The 26,700-nt window shown below is 44.6% G+C and overlaps 1 protein-coding gene across 4 annotated transcripts in view; it reads right to left on the reverse strand.

Annotated features, from left to right (window-relative positions):
• Positions 1-26,700, reverse strand: part of BCAS3 (BCAS3 microtubule associated cell migration factor) — a 1,792,248-nt gene that overhangs the window by 96,813 nt on the left and 1,668,735 nt on the right. For 3 of the 4 annotated variants that reach the window (XM_075336241.1, XM_075336239.1, XM_075336242.1), the window contains one exon: positions 24,113-24,280. In XM_075336241.1, coding sequence (XP_075192356.1) covers positions 24,113-24,280 — 168 coding nt within the window. Of the gene's footprint in view, positions 1-24,099; positions 24,281-26,700 lie in introns of all 4 variants that reach the window. The other variant, XM_075336243.1, reaches the window with a different exon arrangement.

Raw genomic sequence — 26,700 nt, forward strand, 5'->3', positions numbered from 1 at the left:
AGGCCGCTGGTGATGTCGCTGATGACGTGGCACTCTGCTATGGGACCCTGGAGGTACCATTGTGGTCCAGCCTGGGGTTGGGGTGGACCCAGCTTATAAAAGGGGCTGAAGACAACATGGAAGTGCGCAGTCTTCTGATATGCTCAGACAGAGCACACCTCCATGTTTAAAGCCTTATTGCATAGGTAAGGATGGTTGACCTTAGGGAGATCAACATCCAGCACCGCGGAGCACCATCACATGTTTCTCAACGCAGTGATTTTAGAGCAATGCCCCCTGGGAAATATGCAAAACAAGGAAGCCGCGGAGACACCATCACATGTTTCTCAACGCTGGCAGCTAACTAGCCAGGTCTTTCACCGGGAAGGAGCAACCACAGGAAGGGCAGTCTCCAGTCAAGGAAACCACCTATGCCAAAATATGGTATCCATCCACAGATAGCTGTTTCGGGGTATTTGCCCCTCATCAGTGTGGAGTAGGAAACTGGCTAATGGGAGCAATGCCTAGTAGAAGACTACATATGTAAGGATGGTTGACCTTAGGGAGATCAACATCCAGCACCACGGAGCACCATCACGTGTTTCTCAACGCAGTGATTCTAGAGCAATGCCCCCTGGGAAATATCCTACTCCACACTGATGAGGGGCAAATACCCCGAAACAGCTGTCTGTGGATGGATACCATGTTTTGGCATACGTGGTTTCCTTGACTGGAGACTGCCCTTCCTGTGGTTGTTCCTTCCCAGTGAAAGACCTGGCTAGTTAGCTGCCAGCGTTGAGAAACATGTAATGGTGTCTCCGCGGCTTCCTTGTTTTGCATATTTCCCAGGGGCATTGCTCTAGAATCACTGCATTGAGAAACACGTGATGGTGCTCCGCGGTGCTGGATGTTGATCTCCCTAAGGTCAACCATCCTTACCTATGTAGGCTTCTACTAGGCATTGCTCCCACTAGCCAGTTTCCTACTCCACACTGATGAGGGGCAAATACCATGGATGGATACCATGTTTTTGCATAGGTGGTTTCCTTGACTGGAGACTGCCCTTCCTGTGGTTGTTCCTTCCCAGTGAAAGTCCTGGCTAGTTTCCTGCCAGCGTTGAGAAACATGTGATGGTGTCTCCGCGGCTTCCTTATTTTGCATAAAGCCTTATTGCGGCATAAGCCTTTGGATTGGAAGCAGTAGGTAGGGATAGGCGTCCGGTGCCAGCCACGTCAAGACACCCGTGGCTTGGCACAATAGGGTCAGGCGCCATGCTTCCATCCAACTGTCCAGTCCTTCTAGTGCAGCCCAGTGCAGTTAACTGGGCTGCGGCTGCTGCGCCACCTGTCCAGTTGTGCCCCCTACGCGCATGGACAGCGTACCCCAGGACCTCTGTGGCATTAACAGGGAGTTCCTGGGCTGGGAGTGTGGAACCTGTTATCCTCTTCGGCTTCCCAGTCAACGCTACCGGTGCAACCACCTGGCTGGACGTGTCCTTAAAACATGTGGCCAGTTGAGAGATGACCAGAAACGCTAATCGGGGGACCACTCGGTCTGACGTGTTCTACACACGTGGCGGACAGGGCGCTTTCACGGCAGTCTTCTGGTCAACGCTACCTGGTCACCACCAGGCCTGACGTGTTCCCTGCACACGTGGTCATTGTAGCGCCAGGTACAATGAAACGCTAACTGGGTTGTCGTCCGGTCTGACGTGTCCCTACACACGTGACCGGTTCCCAGGTCTCATGGGTTACCTCAGAGCCACCCAGCTCTGTATTCTCCGCCTCACCTTCGGGTTACCAGCAGCTCCTTTGTCATCTGGAGCACGGTGGGCCCTGACTGGCGATTGGGATATTTACCACCTTATCCTGATTTGCCAGTCCCCCCGTAACAGATGCCGCCACAAGGTCTGGGGAGCACATTCCTTAATTGATGACAAAAGACATAAATTCAAGTGACAAATTCACTCCTGCTCTGAGAGTGTCAAAGCATATCATACGTTTGTACTCCCAGACTCTTCTATCCTCTGAGATTTGAAGTTACCTTTCAATACCAAAAATTTCATATCCATTATGCTTTGATCGGAGCTAAAAGAATGGTTGACAACAGGTAGCTCTATTCTTTATTCTTTTATTATGTAATGACAAGAATTAATCCTTGTCCTAAGCTTTTGTCATTTCTCCCCTACATATAGTCCCCCAATTGGACATTTGGTGCATGAAAGTTAGTATACCACATTAGTTGTGGTGCAGGTGAAAGTAGCAGTCTTGATGGGAGTTGGAAATCTTTATTTAGTCTGTTGTCATTATAAATGGCAGGTTTTACATTTTTTCTGATAGCAGGAAAATGTTTCTGTTATGTGAGAGGACAGGGAGCATCTAACAATGATATTGGTTGAATTTGAGGGCTGCCTAAAACACAGAAGGGGCAGGTCTGGAAGTATGGAGTGTATTTTCCATTCAGCTCACCTCAATACCTCCATATTTGGATTGTAGGATTTCAATTATTTTTGAATGGTATCCTTGATTCAAAAAGACTTTCCTGAGGCCATGTAGATATTTGTCTCTATCTCAAGGGTTGGAATATATATGATTGCATCTGATGGCTTATAGAAATATAATATGCAATCAATTGTTTTATTAAGATAACCATTAGGAGTCGACTTTAAACAAAATGTCCAAGCTGCTTCATTAAGTCTCCATAAAGCAAGTTACACACAAAGAAAATAAATGGCCTTTCCAGGGCAATCGGGATGTGCTGGACTGGTTCAAGTACGGTCCTGAACTGGAGGTTTTTTTTCTTTAAAAAGTCCGGCCGGACCCGCCCAACCCGAACATCTGCGCGTTCACCCATCTCTAGTGAGGATATGTGAGCAGCCACTCCCACCCATCTCTCTGAATGCTCATAAACCTGTCCCTTTTCAGCCCTATTAACCCTCTCAGTACTATACTTCCAGGCTTACATAGCAGAGGATAACGAGCTCTGTGATACATATCTCCCCTCCATGATGTGTCCAGTGGCAATCTTACACCATCTTACACCATATATTAGGGATTTCAAACTACATTTTTATAGGATTTATTCTTCACAGACAAAAATGCTCATACACCTAAGGTAGTGGTGGATTAACACTTCTGCTGACAACTATCTTTCCTGAGTCTCACATACATATCTGTTCTTGGTTTAACCAAGGATGCATGTGTTTTCAATAGGGTGAGAGTAGGCACCAGATATCTCTTTTGGCGATGTATCTCTTGGGGGAATAAAAAGATTAGGTGTTTGAATTCAACATACCCTAATGCTTTTCTTTAACCCACATGATCTGTAGGGTTAGTGTCATACAAAAAGTCCAAATGAAGGCCTGTCAATAGCTTACAAGCTAAGTCAACAGCAACAAGATAGATTTGACTACTGACTTCCTCTAAGTCTTTAAGTGAAAAAGGAGACATTCAGAGCACAAAATAATATTATTTTTAGTTGTTATTTATCGGTGTTATTTTTTACCCACTGAGCCCTTATGCTTATTCATTGCAGTTTTCTTTTGTAATTTATGTATTTTTTTAATTCACATAAAACAGCAGTTCTATATGTTTCCCTCATATATCAGCCTGTCTAATTCTTGGCTCTATCCTTCGATGATTTTCTTTTATTTAAGACTCCCCTATTTCACTTTTGCATCCTGTTTTTTAAATCACAGGTGGTGGTCTCCCTTGTTAAACAGATTCCAAAATTAAATTCCAAAGAAAAATTATATTTTACTTGTATCTTACAAGTCATATAATATACAGTGCCTTGCGAAAGTATTCGGCCCCTTTGAATTTTTCAACCTTTTCCCACATTTCAGGCTTCAAACATAAAGATAAAAATTTTAATATTATGGTGAAGAATCAACAACAAGTGGGACACTATTGTGAAGTTGAACGAAATGTATTGCTTATTTTAAACTTTTCTAAAAAATAAACTGAAAAGTGGGGCGTGCAATATTATTCGGCCCCTTTAAGTTAATACTTTGTAACGCCACCTTTTGCTGTGATTACAGCTGCAAGTCGCTTGGGGTATGTGTCTATCAGTTTTGCACATCGAGAGACTGAAATTCTTGCCCATTCTTCTTTTGCAAACAGCTCGAGCTGAGTGAGGTTGGATGGAGAGCATTTGTGAACAGCAGTTTTCAGCTCTTTCGAAGTATCAGCGAAAACCCATGGCCTGGAGCTGGTACTGCTCGGCCCGGGCACAGACAGAAGGGGTTGTAGAGACCACGGGAGGCCATGGCCTTGTTCCACATATAATCCACAGGTGGAAGGATTTGGCCGCAACACAGGGACTGGTCCCTGGGCTAGAGGAGAAGAACCTACGTACTCCACTAGTAAAACCAGCGGCAGAGGTGACTGCAAACACCAAAGCTACATCCGCATACGAATTCCCTGGAAGGTGACCCTAAAGGACCAAGGAATAGAGCTTCATGCTACCCAACAGGGTCCATGGGCACTGACACAGGGTTCAGTGAGTGAGGGCGCAAAGCAGGAGTGAGAAGTCAGGGAAGGTATACATAAGGAAGGTGCACCGGACTCGACCTCTGAACTACCCGGGATCGGCTGGAGCACATCACAGTGAAACCCCAGCACTCCAAAGGTGGTAACTGGCATTTCGTGTTACCTTGGAACCTGCTACATGTCATGTTACCTTGGAACCTGCTACAGTGAGACTGCATCCCTGTGTCGCTCAGTTATTCACCTGCGCCTCCGGCCCTGCAGCTCCTGCCATCATAGACTACTACTACCACCTTCATCTGCCCTGGGGCCTAGCTGTACCAGTGAAGAGCTATACCATATCAGCTGCATCACCATCAGCCCCAGAAATCTCCATCTCGCAGCGGCGGCACCTAACTTGCCACATACCATAAGTGGCGTCATGAATAAACTGTCATCCCCTTTATATTTAAAGAACACCGCTGGGGTCACAGAACCGGGCCTCACCACCGCGATGTCACAGAACCAACACTGCAGCCTGGTAATGAGTCACCCTACGGCACCAGCGCGGGCGTGTCAGTATCCTGTACTGCTGGATGGACAGTTTTGTTTGTTATTAGGGATGGGCGAACCCGAACTGTTAAGTTCGGGGTCCGTACCGAACACATGGTATTCGTGCACAAGACCCCGAACACGAGCTTTCTGGACGTTCCTGTTACAATTCGTGTTACAGTTTGGGTCCAGGGGCTGTTGAAAAAAAAAGCATGTTATTAAAAAAACATTATGATCATACTTACAGGTCCCGCAACGTGTCCTGCAGACTCTGCCTCTCATCGCTTCTGCTTCCGCGTCCATCCGATCATTGCTGTTCCCGACGGGAAGCACAACTGGCTAAAAGGACCTGCCGTGACCATGATGTCATACTCATGTGACCAGTCACGTGTGAATGTTGTATTACCTCATTTGCTAAAAGACTGGTCACGTGAGTATGACGTCATCAAAGGTTCTGGTGTGCCGCGATGCGAGTGTCATCGCATCACGGCACAAAATCTCCCGATGGCAGCGGGTCAGCTGCATGTATTTCCACAGGTGAGGCGCTGCTGTCGGGAGAGTGCGGTGATGCAATGCGAGACGCAAGTGCAATAATCCCCTCACTGTCAGCCTCTGCTTCATCGCTCTGTCCAGAGCGATGTAGCAGATCTGACATGGCTCTCTGTGCTTCTCACTGTGTATAGACACTGTCTGTGCACAGTGATGAAGCAGAGTTGACTTTGCTCTTTGCTTTTCACTGTGTATAGACAGACACTGTTTGTGCACAGTGATGAAGCTGAGATGGCTTTCCCCATGGATTACGTCGGACTGGAGTCTCTAAATGTTTTTTTGTTTTAACTTCTAATAAAAAAAAATTCTCTGTGTTGTGTTTTTTGTACTGTTTCCTAGAAATTCATGATGGCCATGTCTAATTTGGCGTGACACCATGAATTTCGGGCTTAGTACCACCTGAGAAAACAAAGCTGGTTTTAACCCCTTTATTACCCAGCGAGCCACCGCCATCACGGCCGATGGACGAGCTGGGTAAAAGCACCTGGAAATTTCCAGGGGCGGCTGCATGCGGCCGAGAATCCCAGCCCCCAGCTTCCTAGCTTTACCTGACTGGTGATCAAAATACGGATTTTTTTTTAATTATTTTTTTAAATAAAAAAATAAATAAATGGGCTTCCCCGCATTTTGATTGCCAGCCAAGGTAATGCCAGGCAGATGGGGGTGGCAGCCTGTAGCCGTCTGCTTTATCTGTGCTGAGAATCAAAAATACCGCGGAGCGCTACGTAATTTTATTTAATGATTTATATATTTTTACAGTACTGTGATGTCAGGCAATCAAACTACAGAGAAGCCCCTTTTTTTTTTTTAGGTATTTAAATAAATAATTAAAAAAAAAATGTGTGGGCACCCGCTGCATTTTTTGTATTGCTAGCTAAGGGTAATCCAAGCAGCTACTGGCTGGTAACCCCCACTGCTTGGTGTTACCTTCACTGGCAATGGAAAATCCAGGGAAGCCTTCTTTTGCTTTGTTTTTTGCCAAAAAACTAAAAAAAAAAAAAATGACACGGGCCATATTTTTGTGTGCTAGCCAGGTACAGCAGGCAGGTATGGGCCGCCCTCATCCCAGGCTACCTATTTGTACCCAGCTGGGAAACAAAAATATAGGGAAGCCCCTTTTTTAATTATTTAATGAATTTCAATGAGTTTCAATGAGTTTTTTAAAACACTTTTTTTAATTATTTAATGAATTTCATGAAATTAAAAAAACAACATGGGCTTCGCCCCATTTTTGTGTTTCCAGCCAGCTACATCTAGGCAGCTGGGGATTGGATCCGCAGCGCAGGTTCGCCCGAGCTTTCTGGGCCCTCCCCGCTGAGAATTTCAGTCGACAGCCGCCCCAGGAAATGGCGCGTTCATAGAAGCGCCATCATCTGGCGCTGTATCCAACTCCTCCAGCGGCCCTGGTGCCGGGTGGCACGCTGGGTAATAAGGGATTAATACCAGCTTTATTTTACCAGCTAGTAGTAAGCCAGAGATTCTTAATGTCAGGCAAGTTTGACCCAGCCATTAGGAATCTCCAAGAAAGGGTTAAAAAAAACACCACACAAAGAAAAAATACTTTATTAGAAATAAATACACAGACATACTTAGTGACTCCATGTTTTTTACTCCCTCTCACCCCTCCACGATCCTGGTCTTCTGTCTTCTTTCTTCTGCAAAACATGCAGCTCTGCTATATTAGACAGCACAGGGGAGGAAGTATGCTTCTGCTCTCCTGTGAAAACCGTAGAACAGTGTAGCTGGATTTTAACAGCAGTAATAGGCAAAGACTTCTGAAGGCACAATTGAATACAGGGGAGGAAGAAGTCATTCATTATGCCAAGGTGTCTACATGCCTCAAACCAAGAAAGTAGTCAAAATGCACAAGTGTGCAGGTAAAAAAATTTTTTTACTTTTAATGAACACACAATGGTACAATACAAAAGGCATGGATGTAGATAAATAAATTACAAAGACATAGAGGGTGATTAAAATCCCACATGTGGATGCATGCAAAGAATCATATCAATTAAGTAGCTTATAGCTCACTGGTATGGTCAGTGCTGAAAACATATGGCAACACAATGTAAGCACAGGAATTACCAGCTGAAGGAGTAAAGGAGCCGGCTCACATTATAGGTAAACAGTGCAGCAAAAGACCAAGAACCAGTATGGAGCTTACCAGGGTAACAAGGAGAAGCGTGCAGGCACACACAGGGATCGTCCCGACACGTGTTTCGTGTGAGGACTGCTTCAGGGGACGGTGGACAACAGGACAATGTGTAAGTCTAATATACCTGCCGTACTGAAGCGGGATTGGTAACACCTGTCGCAGCTCGAGGGGGCGGAGAGGCGCCGCGTCGGCATGAGCGGCTACTCAGGCGTCATCTGGGTAGAGGGAAATCCCTTATTGACGTCAGGAACCCAGAGAACGCCGGAAAGAGAGCCGCGCACACCGCGCATGCGCAGTCCCGCAACCAGGAAGTGCGATCCCAAAACCCATCTTAAGTACTGGCAACAGTAAGGGCAGAAAGAAAGCAGATAAATCTCCTGGGAAGGAACGTCCTGTATAGCGATAACTCAAAGAAAGTATATCGAATATGCCATAACAGGTAAATATAGCTAAGCAGGTTTAGTAAAAGCGAAAGCAGACGAATTATATTTAGGCTGCTTATTGTAAACAGTGTACCGAACTTAAGCATACATAAACATATCATGGACGAGAAATACATGTGATGAATATACATAACGTCCCAACCAGGTACATAAGTAAACATATCTGCTCAGGTCATATTGTAGAACGAAGCATTAACTGCGATAATAATCCAGAGTAGTTTCAATAAGACACTCCATTTTCTGCAGCTCATATAGATATTCAATATTCTGATACTGTAACTCCAGAAGGGGTGGCATGAAAAACATCCGGCAGGCATATTAGAAAAACAGGCTGTGAAAAAGGTAAAAAACACAAAAAGTGGAGTTAAAATTTGTTAAAAAGACTCAACAGAACATGAACAGCACATGGGAATTGTAACCAACCAGCAACAAACATTAATACTGCCCGCAACGGAGGAGACGTGGTGGTCTAAAGAAATGACACAAACGTTTGTCTTTCATTCAATCCGTCAGGTACCACGGACCCAAGCAGAAAGATCCACCGGCACTCTGCCCTTGCCAACATCTTGTGTATATCCCCGCCCCTCAATCCAAGGTGCACCTGGTCGATTCCCCTCACTTTAAAACTTGAGGGGTCCGACCGGTGGTGAACCCTAAAGTGGCGGGGAATAGACTTAAGAGTGTCAACATCCTCAAGTTTGACTTGTTTTGCGGCAATTATATCCCTCACATGTTCCCTAGTGCGGACTTTGAGTTCACGGCTAGTTAGCCCGACATATATTAAATTGCAGCCGCACGTGGCATAATAAATTACGCCAGTGCTGTTGCAAGAGATGTAATGACGAATATCAAATGTCCTAGCACCACTAGAGGATGTGAAGGATGTTGCCCGAATGATATTGCCGTGGCGGCACGCGATGCAAGATCCACAGGGGAACGAACCAACCAAGGGTCGCCCTGCGAAGGGTAGTTTATTAGGTCTTAAATAGTGACTGTGGACCAGCATATCGCGTAAACTCCGGCCACGACGAGCCGTCATGAGAGGACGATCAGGCAGAGTGTTCTTCAACATAGGCTCAGTTTGTAAAATAGGCCAGTGTTTAGAAAGGATACCTCTGATGTGTTCCCACTGGCGGTTGAATGACGACACAAAACGGATCTTAGGTTCAGTGCAGCGTGTCGTATTGGGATTAAATCTCAAAAGAAGCTGGTTTCGAGGAACAGACCTTGCGCGTTTATATGCCTTCTTTATAGATCTTGTACTGTAGCCTCTCGCCCTAAACCTATCACGCATCTCATTGGCCCGGTCCTCAAATACCCCTGTCTCAGAGCAAATCCGTTTAAGACGGATAAATTGGCCTGTGGGGATAGCATTGATGGTAAATTTCGGATGGCCGGAAGATGCGTGAAGAAGGGCGTTAACAGAGGAAGGCTTACGGTAAATATCAGTAGACACAAGGCGCTGGTCAGTAAGAGATATATTAATATCCAAAAAGTCCACCTGATTGGGGTCAGCATGGAAAGTAAGATAGATGTTAAAGGAGTTGGAGTTCAAGTGACGCATAAAGCCCTCAAGCTCCGAGGTGGTTCCCCCCCAGATGACAAATATGTCATCAATAAAGCGGAGCCAGCACTGCGCATGGGAGCTAGCCGGCACGCCACCGCCGAAAACCTCTCTCTCCCAGTACCCCAGGAAGAGGTTTGCGTACGATGGCGCGCAAGCCGCCCCCATCGCAGTGCCGCGCCGCTGGAGGTAGAACCGTTCCCCGAAGGTGAAGACGTTGTGCGTCAGTATGAACTCCAATAACTCCAAAATCAGCTGTTGGAGAGGGGGTGCCCAGTTGCTCATACTTAGAAAATATTCCACCGCCTGTAAACCATGTTCATGACAGATGTTAGTGTAAAGTGTCTCAACATCCAAGGTCACCAGCAGTACACCCACGTCCGCCGTCAGGCCATCAAGCCTCCTCAGGACGTCCGAAGTGTCTCTGACATGGGAGGGCAGCGTCTCAACCAAGGGTTGGAGATAAAAATCTATAAACTTGCACACTGCATCGCATAGCCCTCCCATGCCAGAGACAATCGGACGCCCAGGGGGAACCCGCGGGTTCTTATGTATTTTCGGCAATAGGTAGAACGTGGGCGTTACCGGCAACCTTGGAAGGAGACCATCATAGATCTTTTTTGTTATGGTCCCGGCGGTGAGAGCATTTTCGAGTATGAGAGTCAACTGAGTGAGATAGGCATTGGTCGGATTCGAGGGAAGCAGCTGGTAAAAGTCGGCATTCTTCAGTTGCCTATATACCTCGCGCTCATACATGGTGGTCGGCCAGATCACCACGTTACCCCCCTTATCCGCTGGTTTGATCACAACCCCCTCTAGCTTCTTCAACTCCTCAAGGGCCCGTTGGTGTTTAACTGAAAGGTTATTGGGTAGGTTACTCCTTGAGAGAGATTTCAGGTCTCCCATGACCAAGTCATGAAAGATCTGGACCTGGGGGCACAGTGAAAGCGGGGGGAACGTGGTGGAGCGCGGGTATAGATGTGTAGGGAAGATGCCAGACAACTCACCAGATGCCTGACCCTCGAGTTCTTCAAGTGTGCGTGTTGCCTCCTCCTCGGCCTCAGTGATGGACAGACCCGGACCAGATGTCTTAGAATGCAGCTTATGGAGGATCACCCTTCTGAGGAACAGGTTCAAGATCGCACAGGGAACTTTGGTCATGGGAGACCTGAAATCTCTCTCAAGGAGTAACCTACCCAATAACCTTTCAGTTAAACACCAACGGGCCCTTGAGGAGTTGAAGAAGCTAGAGGGGGTTGTGATCAAACCAGCGGATAAGGGGGGTAACGTGGTGATCTGGCCGACCACCATGTATGAGCGCGAGGTATATAGGCAACTGAAGAATGCCGACTTTTACCAGCTGCTTCCCTCGAATCCGACCAATGCCTATCTCACTCAGTTGACTCTCATACTCGAAAATGCTCTCACCGCCGGGACCATAACAAAAAAAGATCTATGATGGTCTCCTTCCAAGGTTGCCGGTAACGCCCACGTTCTACCTATTGCCGAAAATACATAAGAACCCGCGGGTTCCCCCTGGGCGTCCGATTGTCTCTGGCATGGGAGGGCTATGCGATGCAGTGTGCAAGTTTATAGATTTTTATCTCCAACCCTTGGTTGAGACGCTGCCCTCCCATGTCAGAGACACTTCGGACGTCCTGAGGAGGCTTGATGGCCTGACGGCGGACGTGGGTGTACTGCTGGTGACCTTGGATGTTGAGACACTTTACACTAACATCTGTCATGAACATGGTTTACAGGCGGTGGAATATTTTCTAAGTATGAGCAACTGGGCACCCCCTCTCCAACAGCTGATTTTGGAGTTATTGGAGTTCATACTGACGCACAACGTCTTCACCTTCGGGGAACGGTTCTACCTCCAGCGGCGCGGCACTGCGATGGGGGCGGCTTGCGCGCCATCGTACGCAAACCTCTTCCTGGGGTACTGGGAGAGAGAGGTTTTCGGCGGTGGCGTGCCGGCTAGCTCCCATGCGCAGTGCTGGCTCCGCTTTATTGATGACATATTTGTCATCTGGGGGGGAACCACCTCGGAGCTTGAGGGCTTTGTGCGTCACTTGAACTCCAACTCCTTTAACATCTATCTTACTTTCCATGCTGACCCCAATCAGGTGGACTTTTTGGATATTAATATATCTCTTACTGACCAGCGCCTTGTGTCTACTGATATTTACCGTAAGCCTTCCTCTGTTAACGCCCTTCTTCACGCATCTTCCGGCCATCCGAAATTTACCATCAATGCTATCCCCACAGGCCAATTTATCCGTCTTAAACGGATTTGCTCTGAGACAGGGGTATTTGAGGACCGGGCCAATGAGATGCGTGATAGGTTTAGGGCGAGAGGCTACAGTACAAGATCTATAAAGAAGGCATATAAACGCGCAAGGTCTGTTCCTCGAAACCAGCTTCTTTTGAGATTTAATCCCAATACGACACGCTGCACTGAACCTAAGATCCGTTTTGTGTCGTCATTCAACCGCCAGTGGGAACACATCAGAGGTATCCTTTCTAAACACTGGCCTATTTTACAAACTGAGCCTATGTTGAAGAACACTCTGCCTGATCGTCCTCTCATGACGGCTCGTCGTGGCCGGAGTTTACGCGATATGCTGGTCCACAGTCACTATTTAAGACCTAATAAACTACCCTTCGCAGGGCGACCCTTGGTTGGTTCGTTCCCCTGTGGATCTTGCATCGCGTGCCGCCACGGCAATATCATTCGGGCAACATCCTTCACATCCTCTAGTGGTGCTAGGACATTTGATATTCGTCATTACATCTCTTGCAACAGCACTGGCGTAATTTATTATGCCACGTGCGGCTGCAATTTAATATATGTCGGGCTAACTAGCCGTGAACTCAAAGTCCGCACTAGGGAACATGTGAGGGATATAATTGCCGCAAAACAAGTCAAACTTGAGGATGTTGACACTCTTAAGTCTATTCCCCGCCACTTTAGGGTTCACCACCGGTCGGACCCCTCAAGTTTTAAAGTGAGGGGAATCGACCAGGTGCACCTTGGATTGAGGGGCGGGGATATACACAAGATGTTGGCAAGGGCAGAGTGCCGGTGGATCTTTCTGCTTGGGTCCGTGGTACCTGACGGATTGAATGAAAGACAAACGTTTGTGTCATTTCTTTAGACCACCACGTCTCCTCCGTTGCGGGCAGTATTAATGTTTGTTGCTGGTTGGTTACAATTCCCATGTGCTGTTCATGTTCTGTTGAGTCTTTTTAACAAATTTTAACTCCACTTTTTGTGTTTTTTACCTTTTTCACAGCCTGTTTTTCTAATATGCCTGCCGGATGTTTTTCATGCCACCCCTTCTGGAGTTACAGTATCAGAATATTGAATATCTATATGAGCTGCAGAAAATGGAGTGTCTTATTGAAACTACTCTGGATTATTATCGCAGTTAATGCTTCGTTCTACAATATGACCTGAGCAGATATGTTTACTTATGTACCTGGTTGGGACGTTATGTATATTCATCACATGTATTTCTCGTCCATGATATGTTTATGTATGCTTAAGTTCGGTACACTGTTTACAATAAGCAGCCTAAATATAATTCGTCTGCTTTCGCTTTTACTAAACCTGCTTAGCTATATTTACCTGTTATGGCATATTCGATATACTTTCTTTGAGTTATCGCTATACAGGACGTTCCTTCCCAGGAGATTTATCTGCTTTCTTTCTGCCCTTACTGTTGCCAGTACTTAAGATGGGTTTTGGGATCGCACTTCCTGGTTGCGGGACTGCGCATGCGCGGTGTGCGCGGCTCTCTTTCCGGCGTTCTCTGGGTTCCTGACGTCAATAAGGGATTTCCCTCTACCCAGATGACGCCTGAGTAGCCGCTCATGCCGACGCGGCGCCTCTCCGCCCCCTCGAGCTGCGACAGGTGTTACCAATCCCGCTTCAGTACGGCAGGTATATTAGACTTACACATTGTCCTGTTGTCCACCGTCCCCTGAAGCAGTCCTCACACGAAACACGTGTCGGGACGATCCCTGTGTGTGCCTGCACGCTTCTCCTTGTTACCCTGGTAAGCTCCATACTGGTTCTTGGTCTTTTGCTGCACTGTTTACCTATAATGTGAGCCGGCTCCTTTACTCCTTCAGCTGGTAATTCCTGTGCTTACATTGTGTTGCCATATGTTTTCAGCACTGACCATACCAGTGAGCTATAAGCTACTTAATTGATATGATTCTTTGCATGCATCCACATGTGGGATTTTAATCACCCTCTATGTCTTTGTAATTTATTTATCTACATCCATGCCTTTTGTATTGTACCATTGTGTGTTCATTAAAAGTAAAAAAATTTTTTTACCTGCACACTTGTGCATTTTGACTACTTTCTTGGTTTGAGGCATGTAGACACCTTGGCATAATGAATGACCTCTTCTGCTCTCCTGTGCTGTGTAATCACTCAATGAGTGAGCAGAAGCTGCAGGTTGGTAAGCGGTGATGTCAACGCTGCCATCGTTGCCATAGTAACCTGACGGGCGGGTTACTATAGCAACAGTGATCTCCGATCACCTGATTCCCGGCGCTGTGATTCACAGGCTGTGGCAGCCAATCCCTGCATCTGGTTTGACTCTGTAAAGAACGCTAACACGCAGGGACGGGGAGCCAAGCATGTGCCCGAGCATCTCGCTGGTACACAGCATTCGCCGAGTATACTGAGCACTGAGATGCTCGGGCGAGCACCGCATACTGGCGAGATACACTGACAGGACCTAGCATGACGTCATAATCATGTGACCAGTCTGTAGCCAATGAGATAATACACACGTGACTGGTCACATGCTATGACGTCACGGAAGGTCCTTACATTACCGGGCGGCAAAGCGATGATCGTACACAGTCAGAAGGAGAAGCGGCAGGAGACAGTTTCTGCAGGACACGTCACGGGACCTGTAAGTATAATGACAATGTTTATTATTAACTGTATTCTTTATTTTACAGCCCCCCTGCCCCATCCCACAACTGAAAAGTCCAAGTTCGGGGTTCGGATGCAAGTTCGCGTTATATCAGAACCCGAACGCGAACTTTACAAAACGTTCGGAGGAGTCTCCCGAACACGAACATCGGGGGGTTCGCCCATCCTTATTTGTTATATCTTTGTGCCCAAGAGAATACTGTTTTCTGTTCATTTGTTAGAGATTTATGGACTATAATACATTTTATCTGTTTTGCACAAAAAGCGACTTTGTGCCTGCGCCTACATCAAGCCACTGCCAGAGTGAGTGAATCCCTACAATGAATAAAAAGATCATGTTAGAGAGGCTGAGTCTTACAAAAGCATAGAAAAGGGTTCACCAATCTTTGAACAACCGCGTCTAAAGCGGGCTTTACACGCTACAATATATATCAAATGATATGTCGTCGGGGTTACGTTGTTAGTGACGCACATCCGGCCTCGTTTGACATATCGTAGCGTGTAACACAAATGAGCGACTGTGAACAAACAAAAATACTCACCTTATCGTTGCTCGTTGACACGGTGCTCATTTTCAAAATATCGAACGTCCTTCTGTGCTCCGGTTGTTCCTCGTTACCGAGGAAGCACACGTCGCTCCGTGTGACACCAGGGGAACGATGAACTGCAGCTTACCTGCGGCCGCCGCCAATGTGGAAGGAAGGAGGTGGGCGGGATGTTTACGTCCCGCTCATCTCTGCCCCTCCGCTTCTATTGGCCGGCCGCTGTGTGACGTCGCTGTGACGCCGAACGTCCCTCCTCCTTCAGAAAGTGGATGTTTGCCGCCCACAGCGAGGTCATTCAGGAGGTATGTGTGACAGAGGTTACCAAGTTTGTGCGACACGGGCAACAAATTGCCCGTGTCGCACAACCGACGGGGGCGGGATCGATCGCTTGCGATCTGGCTAGTGAGAGTGAGCGTGAAAAGCCCACTTAAGGCTGCTTTCACACAGCAGTTTTTTGCAATCAGGCACAATCCAGTTTGTGCCTGATGCAATGGATCCGTCTCCGATTGTGTAAAAACTGATGTGACAGATCCGGTAAAAAAAACGGATCCGTTTTTTTTTTATGCTGAGAGAGAGAGAGACCCCATCATCATCGCACGAACACCGGCACTATCGCCCCCATCATCACCGCACAGACAGGCACTACCGCTCGCATCATCACCGCAAACGCAGGCACTACTGCACGCATCATCTCCACACACCCCTGTACTACCGCACGCATCATCACCGCACACGCAGGCACTACCGCATGCATCATCACCGCACATGCAGGCACTACCGCACGCATCATCTCCGCACACCCCTGCACTACCACACGCATCATCACCGCACACGCAGGCACTACCGCACGCAGCATCACCGCACACGCAGGTGCTACCGCATGCATCATCACCGCACACGCAGGCACTTCTGCACGCATCATCACCGCACACGCAGGCACTACCGCACGCATCATCTCCGCACACCGCCGCACTACCGCCCGCATCATCACCCACACCCCGGCACTACCACATGCATCATCACCGCACACGCCCCGGCACTACCTCAGTGACATCACCGCTGACAGCGCAATTCACTTCAGTTGCTGCGTGGAGCTGATTGAGAACGGCGGTGTTCTACTGCCGCTCCTGTCAGCTTCATGTAGCAGAGCTGAAATCGTCGTGGGACCTCTGTGGATTACGTCGGACCTGGAGGGGTATTTGGAGATTTTAATAAAATGGTGAAAGAGGGTGTTTTTTTGTTTTTTTATTCCAAATAAAGTATTTTTTTGGGTGTATGTGTTTATTTACTTTCACTTCCAGGTTAATCATTGGGGGTGTCTCATAGACGCCTGCCATGATTAACCCCTTATTACTCCGATTGCCACCGCACCAGGGCAATTCGGGATGAGCCGGGTACAGTCCCGGGACTGTCGCATCTAATGGATGCGGCGATTCCGGGCGGCTGCTGGCTGATATTTTTAGGCTGGGTGGCTCCCCATAACGTGGAGCTCCCCATCCTGAGAATACCAGCCTTCAGCCGTGTGGCTTTATCTTGGCTGGCATCAAAATTGGGGGGACCGCACGCCTGTTTTATTTAATTATTTATTTGACTGCACGATATAGACACGCCCACCAGCGGCTGTGATTGGTTGCAGTGAGACAGCTGTCACTCAGCGTGGGGGCGTGTCTGACTGCAACCAATAATGGGCGCCGGTGGGTGGGGAAAGCAGTGAATACGAGATTGAATAATGGAGGGCCGGCATTGTCAAATCAGGAGAAGCTGCCACCAGTGTGACAGCCTTGCAGCGCCGCGTCGGTGATCGGTGAGTGGGTGAATGAGTCAGTGAGTGAGTAAGTGAGTGAGTAAGAGAGAGAGAGAGAGTAAGTGATTGATTTTCTGACAAGCAATGAATTTATATCACTTCTGGGCATGCTCAGAAGTAAAAACCGAATCTGGTACATGCTTCCGGCATTTGATGCATGCCACCGGATTCGGCGTACATAGACTTTCATTATGCACCATGCCGCACAGCGCCGCATGCGGCGCTATGCAGTTTTTTGCCGCTGGATAAAAACGTTCCTCTCTGCATCCTGTGCGGCCGGCGGAGTGATGATTTTTGCCGCAACCGGCAAAAACCGGATCAAACGTGAGTACATGCGGCACAATCCGGCGCTAATAAAAGTTTATGGGGAAAAAACGCACCCGGAGGCAAAAAAAAAACGGATGCGTTTTTTCTGGAAAGCGCCGGATTGTGCCTGATTGCAAAAAAATGATGTGTGAAAGCAGCCTAACAAGGAACATTTTCTGAGAAAATAATACTTAATGTAATATTGCAAATATGTTGAATATCCCACCATTTGAAGTGCATATTATTATCAGTAGATTCTGAGATTCTGCAGTAATTCATGTGTATAAGACCAAAAGTCAATATTAGATGCTTGTAATCTATAAACTCTCAGGTGGCACTGCATTGAAAAGAGGCATGATTTGGTTGTGCATAGGAAAAATAAAGACAAAAAGGTAAATGCAGGTGCGTTATACTTATCACTCTGCTGCATCGTTGTAACACTACTTCTGGGTCACTCATACTACTTCTGAGACCGCTCATTATCCTTCATACATATGTGCTGCTTTCCATGCCCACCCGCAGTCCCAGCGTCTCTGATTGGTTGCAGTCAGACAACGACCCCAGCCAGTGTGAGAGCGTGTCTGACTGCTTGCAATCACACACGCTGTCTGTGTATGTATACTGGTGTAAAAATAAATAAATTGGCATAGGGTCCCCCCATATTATAATACTCTGCATAGATAAAGCATAAGGCTACAGACTGCAGCTCCAAACCGTGTTCTTATCTTGGCTGTGCATCAGAATAATAAGTCCCACATGCACTTTTTAAAAAAAATATTTAAATAAATAATTAAAAAAAATTGGCGTCCCCCCAATTTTGATATCCAGCCATGATAAAGCCGACAGCTGGGAGCTGGTATTCTCAGGCTGGGGTATCATAATATGGGAGGAACCTACGCCAATTTTTTTATCTATTTTTACACCACAATAGGGACACAGACAGCGTGTGTGATTGCAAGTAGTCAGACACACTGTCACACAGGGTGAGGGCGTGGTTTGACAGTAACCAATCATAGATGCCGGAACTGATGGTGGACGGGGGAAGCAGTGCATATACATGAGGTTAATGAGTGGCCCCGGAAGTAGTATTAGCGACCTGGAAGTAGTGTTAAAGCCGTGCAGGATACTAGAAATTAAGTATATTACGCCTCATCTAATCGCCCTATCCCTTCTATTACCGTATTAAAGTGCCAGATTTGGGTCCCCATAAAATTATATGGGACCAGCGTCAGGGCAGATATTTAGGATCAATTCCAGGCCGTAACCATTTTTTTGGCACCGTCAGTGCTTTATTTACTTCAGTTGAATGATTGCAGCACCACAAATCATTCATCTGAGGTAAAGCGCTGATGGCAGCAGCAGCCTCGTGTACCGGCAGAGATCAGAAAGGGGTCTATGTGCCAGCTGTCCACAAGAAACAGGTAAGAGGACACCAAGGGAACTCGAGTATAAGCCGAGGGTGCTTTTTCAGCATAAAAAAATGTGCTGAAAAAGTCGACTTATACACGAGTATATATGATACATTGCATGGTAAAACTTAGTTTTCAAGTGCTGTGAACTTCTACAATTTTTGGGAGGTTTAATTTTTATGGTGTTCAAGGTCCCTTTAATATATACATGAACAGTGCTGCTGTTTCCATGAAGCACATTTTCAAGTTGTAGACTTTAACCATGGAACATAATTGATAGAAGCATGGAGACACATTTATAGTCAGAGAGGTGTATACATCATGTTATTGCAACACCCGTCTGACAAGTCCAACAAAACATCATAAAAAGCTAATTAAAAATATGAAATACAAATGAACAACAAAGGCAATTACATAGTTTTCACCACTGGTGGAAAAAAAGGCAGCAATAAAGACAATGGGTTCTGGCACTCCATCAAACACAAACTAACAAATAACTAAAGCAGAAACATCTAGCCTTCCTAAATCATGTCTAGTGTTTCCCTGCCAGCACATCTTCTATGCCAAACCTATTCTCATTGTGACTTTCACACATGCTTACACGACACATTATAAATCTGGCAGATACATGGCTATGAAATCTAGTCAGGCTATGCTTAATTTAATAATGAAAAAGCTAGAGATAGATATAAATAAGCTATTAGGTCATTATCCTAAATAATAATAAAAACATAAAACTTTGGTAGAACAATAATACTGATCATTTGAGATGTATTTTTTTCCCACCAACTACCATAGACGCTCCACATCAGGGAGTTGAATCTGGAAACTTTACATTGAATTTTGGAAACCTCTGTGTGTCTTGACAGCATTAAGAAACAGAAAACCAAACTATTAGATAAGTGTGGATGTGTTTGTTCTTCTTATTGGACGGCCCTGACATAAATGGCTCATTTTCTATTTTTCCTACATGAATAAGTGATATGGCTTTGAGAATCATAACCAAGACCAATTGTATTAAAAATAAAGCCACTTTGACATTGGAATAAAGAAACAATTCTAATAGCATAACTTCAAGTTACCGTACATATTTTTCATTTTAGACAATAATTTCTAGTACACTGGAGATAACTATTGTAGAGAAAAATGCTGTGCACAATGTACTTTGCTATATAGCAGAGGCTTTCTTTACACTAATAACTCATATTTTCACTTACTAAGTAGAATCGAGAAGTATTTCTTTTACTGTGCCCATTGATTTCCAAGGAATTTACCATAGTAAATGGTGTTAGCTGGTTTAAATTACCCATTTCACATCAGGTATCTGTTGTTTTTGCTCATAAAATGTAGCCAGACAGACAGCACAGAAACTAATTGATTCAATTAAGTACTTCTGTCTTAAAGAATAATGGCTACCATGTAAAGAGAATCTATCAGCAGGTTTTTGCTATGTAATCTGAGAGCAGGCAAGAGGGAATGATTCCAAGGATGTGCCACTTACTGACCTGCTTGATGTAGTTTTGATAAAATCACTGTGTTATCTGTTGTAAATGTGGCAGTGCATTACTTTGACATTGATGGTCTATCCTTAGGATAGGTCATCAATGTCTGATTGGCCACAGTCCAACACGCCGCACCCATGCTAACCAGCTAAACTTGCTCCCGGCGGCAGTAGGAGGCTGGAAATGTTAAGTTCCTGAGCTGCTCCATCTTGTGATAGTGGCCGCAGCCGGGTTCTGCACATCCGACTCCCATTTGAATCAATAGAAGGTGGATGTGAAGTACCCGGCCATGGCCACTATCAGAAGACAGAGCAGCGCTGTAACTTGAGCATTTCCAGCCACCTGCTGCCGCCAGCGGGACCGAGAACAGCTGATTGGTGGGGTGCCGAGTGTCAGAGCCCGGTCGATCAGACATTGATGACCTATCCTAAGGCGGGCTTTGCACACTACGACATCGCAGGTGCGATATCGGTGGGGTCAAATTGAAAGTGACGCACATCCAGCATTGCAGTCGATATCGTAGTGTGTAAATCCTTTTTGATACGATTAACGAGCGCAAAAGCGTCGTTATCGTTTCATCGGTGTAAAGTCCGACATTTCCATAATTTGGCAGCAGCGACAGGTACGATGTTGTTCTATCGCTATGTGAGAAGCCGCAGGAGCGAGGAACATCTCCTACCTGCGTCACCGCGTTTCACGCCGGCTCTGCGGAAGGAAGGAGGTGGGCGGAATGTTTACGTCCCGGTCATCTCCGCCCCTCCGCTTCTATTGGCCACCTGCCGTGTGACGTCGCTATGACGGCGCACGACCCGCCCCCTTAATAAGGAGGCGGGTCGCCGGCCAGAGCGACGTCGTAAGGCAGGTAAGTGTGTGTGAAGCTGCCGTAGCGATAATGTTTGCTACGGCAGCAATCACAAGATAGCGCAGCTGCGACGGGGTGGGGACAATCGCGCTCGACATCGCAGCATTGGCTTGCGATGACGCAGCGTGCAAAGTACCCCTAAGGATAGGTCATCAATGTCAAAGTAGTGGACAACCATTTTAAGACTTCTGGGGAATGTATAATCCTGCCCACACCCCTGACTGGCAGTTTCCTGTATACAGTGTACATTGTCAGAAAACTGCCAATCAATGATGGGGTGAGGTTACACAGTCTCCTGACTGCCATGCATGTGACACCTAGTCAGGCAGTAGATTCGCCTGCATATAAAACACTTATTGTATTGAAACAATGGTATACTGCCTAATAAGTGACAAATCGCTACAATCAGACTCGCTTGCCTTATATTATGCTATCAGTTTAAAATGCAAAAACAACCTAACCGATTCCCTTTTAGGGATATCCCGGAGTCTAAAAAAACCATGATAGCTGAATTGTAAGAATAACTGAGGTATGCCTAGTAACTGTCTCACAAAGCAATGGATATATAAAAATAATGTAATATGGATATGGTGAAAAAAACATGCATCTTGAGCCAGCTGCAAAATTAAAGGGTTATAATAAAAAGGGATTCACTAGAAGCCCCTTGTTCAATAATACAACATTTTTGAATGAGGATGCCTTCTTGGCATGTTAAGTCTCTAATAGCATTAGATTGTGATGGCTAATGACTAGAAATAAGTGAGCGTGCTCACCACTGTTCAAAACCCAGGGTGCTCAGGTACTCACGGTGCTCGGCCGAGTATCGCAGGTACTCAGATGTGTCATCTGTGAAACAACGACCACAATAAACAAGCTTGCTTCACTGCGTGATGTGTGGAGGCACCGAGGGAGAACAATTCACAGACTTTAAATAGCTCTCATTGGGGTTGAAACAAGATTTTTGGATGGAGTGTAACAAAGAAAAAAAAACTACGCCCTCCCTTCTCCCAGAAAGGCTCTGTTTATGGCTGGCTGTATGTGGGCAGAGAGTCAAATTGCCCAATCATTGATTTCCATTATACTCGTTACTCAAGTTGATCCCTTTCAGAGCGTCTGACCAGCTCGGCTAGAGTAACAAGCATCCAAGTATTTTAGTGCTTCCCCATCACTAGTAATGACTAATGTATCTCACCTCCCCGATTTTAAGAATCCAGGGAAATAGCCTGGGGACAACTCTTTAATGGTCAGAATGCACCAATTAAGAGGGTTTCTCCAACTAGCATTGCGGGAGCCACCCAACGAACTCCACTATTCTACTCCAAACAGCTACTCCTACCCCCACAGTGCCATTACCATACAGATTGCAGAAACATTTTGAAATCTTGACTAGATGGTACAGATCAGAAAAATGACATTCAGGCATGCTACTTTTAGGGAGATCCTAATACAATATCTGTAATTAGGAAATGACTTCTTTCCTAACTGTGGCATGCACAGTGATCCCCAAACAATGCAAATTAGTTGAGACCCCCTAATGTGGTTTGTGGAAATGAATCAATTGTGGCTGAGGGTCATGATAAATCCAAACAGGCCATGTTCATGTGGCCATTCTAAAAGCCTTGAATGAAAGGTAATCTGAAAATTGATAAATCCCAATATATACAGCACTAGTCATCTGTTATTGCTGAACTTTGGTTAATTTTGTAACATCTAAAAGATGCCTTAACTATTACCGTACATCTTTTTTCTGCATAAGTAATGTTTTTAAAAATATCTAAAATGACTAATGAAAAAAAGAAAAACAAATTTTCATTTTGAACCATTAAAAATTGATTTATTAGAAACCTAGGCTTCTGCAGCTAAAAGTGGACAACATATTACTAAACTGCAGTGATAATAGAAAGAGGTGGTCCGGTTCCTGAGTCTGTGAAAATAGACTAACGTACAGGTGTACATTTTTTCAATTCAGAAAAAAATATTTTTGGAGGGTTAAAAAGCTAATATAATTAAATGTAAACAGTATTATAACAATTATAATCCAATTAAATAAATATACATGCGACAAATATTATTTATTTGATTGCTTATATGAGAAAAAGCCATTTTAAAAAATGTAAAAATCAAAGAGTGATATCTAATATCTGATGGTCTTCAATGTAATATAAAATGTTATTATCTGGCATAACTAAGTGAGAGAAAGTTTCTCTACAATAATTGTAAAACACAACACATATAAGTGTCTGTAGCATCTCTTAACCTCTTGTGAGGAGGTCACCTTATTAGATTTATGGAAACAAATGAGATTATTTATCTATATAATTGAACATTACAAAGATGGATTGTGTTGAGATTAAAGAGCTAGGAAGACTTGCAGATATGCACAATGCAGTCTGTAGACAAAAAAAATATGGAGGTCTCAGTAATTCATTATTATACTTGTATTTGATTTTTTTTTATAATTTAGCATCCTTTTCATTACCCATAAATAAACTTGAATACAAAAACAAATCTTTACATTTTCTTTTTCAAGAGTCAACTCCCATAAAAAACTCATAGAGGCTGTCTTAACAATGGGATTGCCTTGATAACCCCTTTTAATAGTAAAGCCAGTGTAGCGGTTATTCAAATAAACGGTTCTCCACATAATACATGGATGGATCAAGTCACTAAAACTAAGAGCTGGTTTTTGCAGTGTTTCTTTGCTTCAACATTCCGCTCCACCCTAATATAATGATAGGTTGATCTGTTTAGGCAACACCATTGCCAGGTCTTGGAAAAAGTGGTCATGTTTATACTATGAGCAGCTAAAAGCAGTCAATACTTAAGTAAAATGAAAAAGGAGCATGAATTGTGATCAAGATGAGAATATAACAAAAAAATTACCTTTACATTTCTAGTACATACAGCAAAAAATATTGGTCTAACAGTATGGAACTTTTATAAATATGGTGAGTAGTGGCAATCATGATTTAAAAAGAAATGTTGGACCTCATATCACACCTCTTTTTTGTACCTGTTCCTGATACCACCACATCTCGGTTTGGGGATTCAGACATGGCATCGGCCAACCGTTCACGAAGACCCTCATCGGTGCTTTCAATAGACGAAATATGGCGTAAGCCAAAGCTGTCTGGCCAGCTACCACAAACTTCCAGCAGTGTCACACTCCTATCATAGGCACCTATAGCAAAAAACAACACAAACAAAACAAAAACATAAGCTTACTAAATTTCAGTTACATTTTAATATAACATCTTACAAATATTGATAAAGAGTTTTAGATTCATAAAACGTTTGGGATATTTGGCCTTCAGGTAAAATTTCAGGATGATCTTAAAATGCACTTTAACCTTTTCAGGTCAGTCTAATGTGACCTTCTCTAAACTTTTAAATGCACATATCCATCTATTCAATGTTTCCGTACATTTTGCACAACGTGCTGTTCTCTAACAAGAAGCTTAATGGCAAAATCTACAACAGGTGTTCGATCCAGGAATCACTGAATAAATTTCGGGGTTCAACTAGAAATGATATTTAAACAGTTGTCCTCATCATACTGTTCACATTCTGACATCATGAGACCAAGACGACAGCTAACAATTGATCAGCAGTTCCTCACCACTTTGAGGCTTCAAGCAGGATGTTCACAGACGGTCACTGAGCTTAGAGTGTTACAGAGCATCAGCAGCAGGTTGCAACAAAGATACAGAGAGACTGCAAGAGTCACAGAAAGGCATAGAAGTGAATGTCCTTTGGCCACATCCCACACTGATCAAGGCTTCATTGTGAACAGTACCCTTCAGGACCGGATGACGAATGCCACACAACTCCAGGCATTTAAGGAAGTTGGGAGGCATCAAAGTGCTTATCAGACCATTTGAAATCATTTGCATCAGCGTGGTCAGGTGCTAGATGACTTGCAAGGGGTAACTGACCATGCCACGAGGCACAGTCGTCATCGTTTTGCTGAACGAGAGGCCAGTGGGCATCAGCGCTGTTCACTGATGACAGTCAATTCACAATGAGCAGATATGATGGCCACCAATGATGTTGGACACATCAAGGAGAGCACTATACATCAGCCACTGTTGTCACCAGATGAGCCTTTGGTGGTGGTAGTTTTACAGTGTGGGCAAGTGTGTCTAGTCAATAAAGAACTGCCCTACACTTTTTGAATGGTACAGTGACAAGCCTTTCTACTTAAATAACATCATTAATCCAGTCATTGTGCCTCTGCATGAACAATACAGGCTTAATTTAATTTTCATGGATGACAGTGCCCCAGCTCTAAGAGGTTGCATCATTAGAGAATGGCTGCTGGATACTGGAGTACCTCAAATGGAGTGGCCTGCACTTTCTCCTGACCTGAATTCCATAGAAAACCTATGAGATCAGATGAGTCGCTGTGTAGAGGCTCATAACTCTGTACCCCAGAACTTCAGTGACATGAGGAACGCCCTTCAAAAGTGGGATGCCATGTCTCTGCAAATAACTTAATTTGTGAACAGCACGAGATGTTGTTGTCAAGCTGTAATTGATGCTCAAGGCCACATGACAAGTTATTGAGACATAGACATTCTTTGGGGGGGGAGTATATCCACCAATGTTTCTGGCTTTTGTTTCAATAAATTGCTTGAGATGAGGAAATTACCATTTCTGCTTCTATTAAATGCCCTTTTTCGCAATTTTTACATTTTACATGAATAACCCCCCCTGACACACACACACACAGTACAGACCAAACGTTTGGACACACCCTCTCATTCAAAGAGTTTTCTTTATTTTCATGACTCTGAAAATTGTAGATTCATATTGAAGATCATCAAGAGAATGCCAAGAGTGTGCAAAACAGTAATCAAAGCAAAAGGTGGCTACTTTGAAGAACCTAGAATATAAGACATATTTTCAGTTGTTTCACACTTTTTTGTTAAGTATTTCATTCCACATGTGTTAATTCATTGTTTTGATGCCTTCAATGTGAATCTACAATTTTCAAAGTCATGAAAATAAAGGAAACTCTTTGAATGAAAAGGTGTTTCCAAACTTTTGGTCTGTACTGTATATATATATATATATATATATATATAAAAAAAAAAATATATATATATATATATATAATTTTGTTACATTTATATCTGTGTAATATGTATTACATTTTACAGTACACGTTATCTTTATAAAATTAATGTAATATTCATGGTATTTTTACCCAAATAAGCAAACAGAATACAGTATGTGATTACTTTTGTAATACATGCCATAAGCTGCCTAGAGACTATTAGGAAGTAAAGGTAATATCTCGGATAACATATTTTAACCAGTTTAAACAGCTCTAACATCATAATTTTTCTACAAGTGGCCTGCTTAGAATGTAATACTAATTATGTAGTATGTCATTAATTACAGTAAAGCACAGAGACAGATATCAACATTCGTTCCATCAATGGCTGGTCTGCTTCCACTCCGTGCAGAAGTAGACTAATTCTCGCAACAACTAGTCTCCAAAATTTGTCACAGCAACTGAAAAATACTAAATGGACTTACAACTATTTAAGCTCTCACTAATGAAGACACAAGTAATTTGTACTTAAGTCTCATTTA

This window comes from Anomaloglossus baeobatrachus, chromosome 2 (genome assembly GCF_048569485.1).
Source record: "Anomaloglossus baeobatrachus isolate aAnoBae1 chromosome 2, aAnoBae1.hap1, whole genome shotgun sequence".
Lineage (NCBI taxonomy): Eukaryota > Metazoa > Chordata > Amphibia > Anura > Aromobatidae > Anomaloglossus > Anomaloglossus baeobatrachus.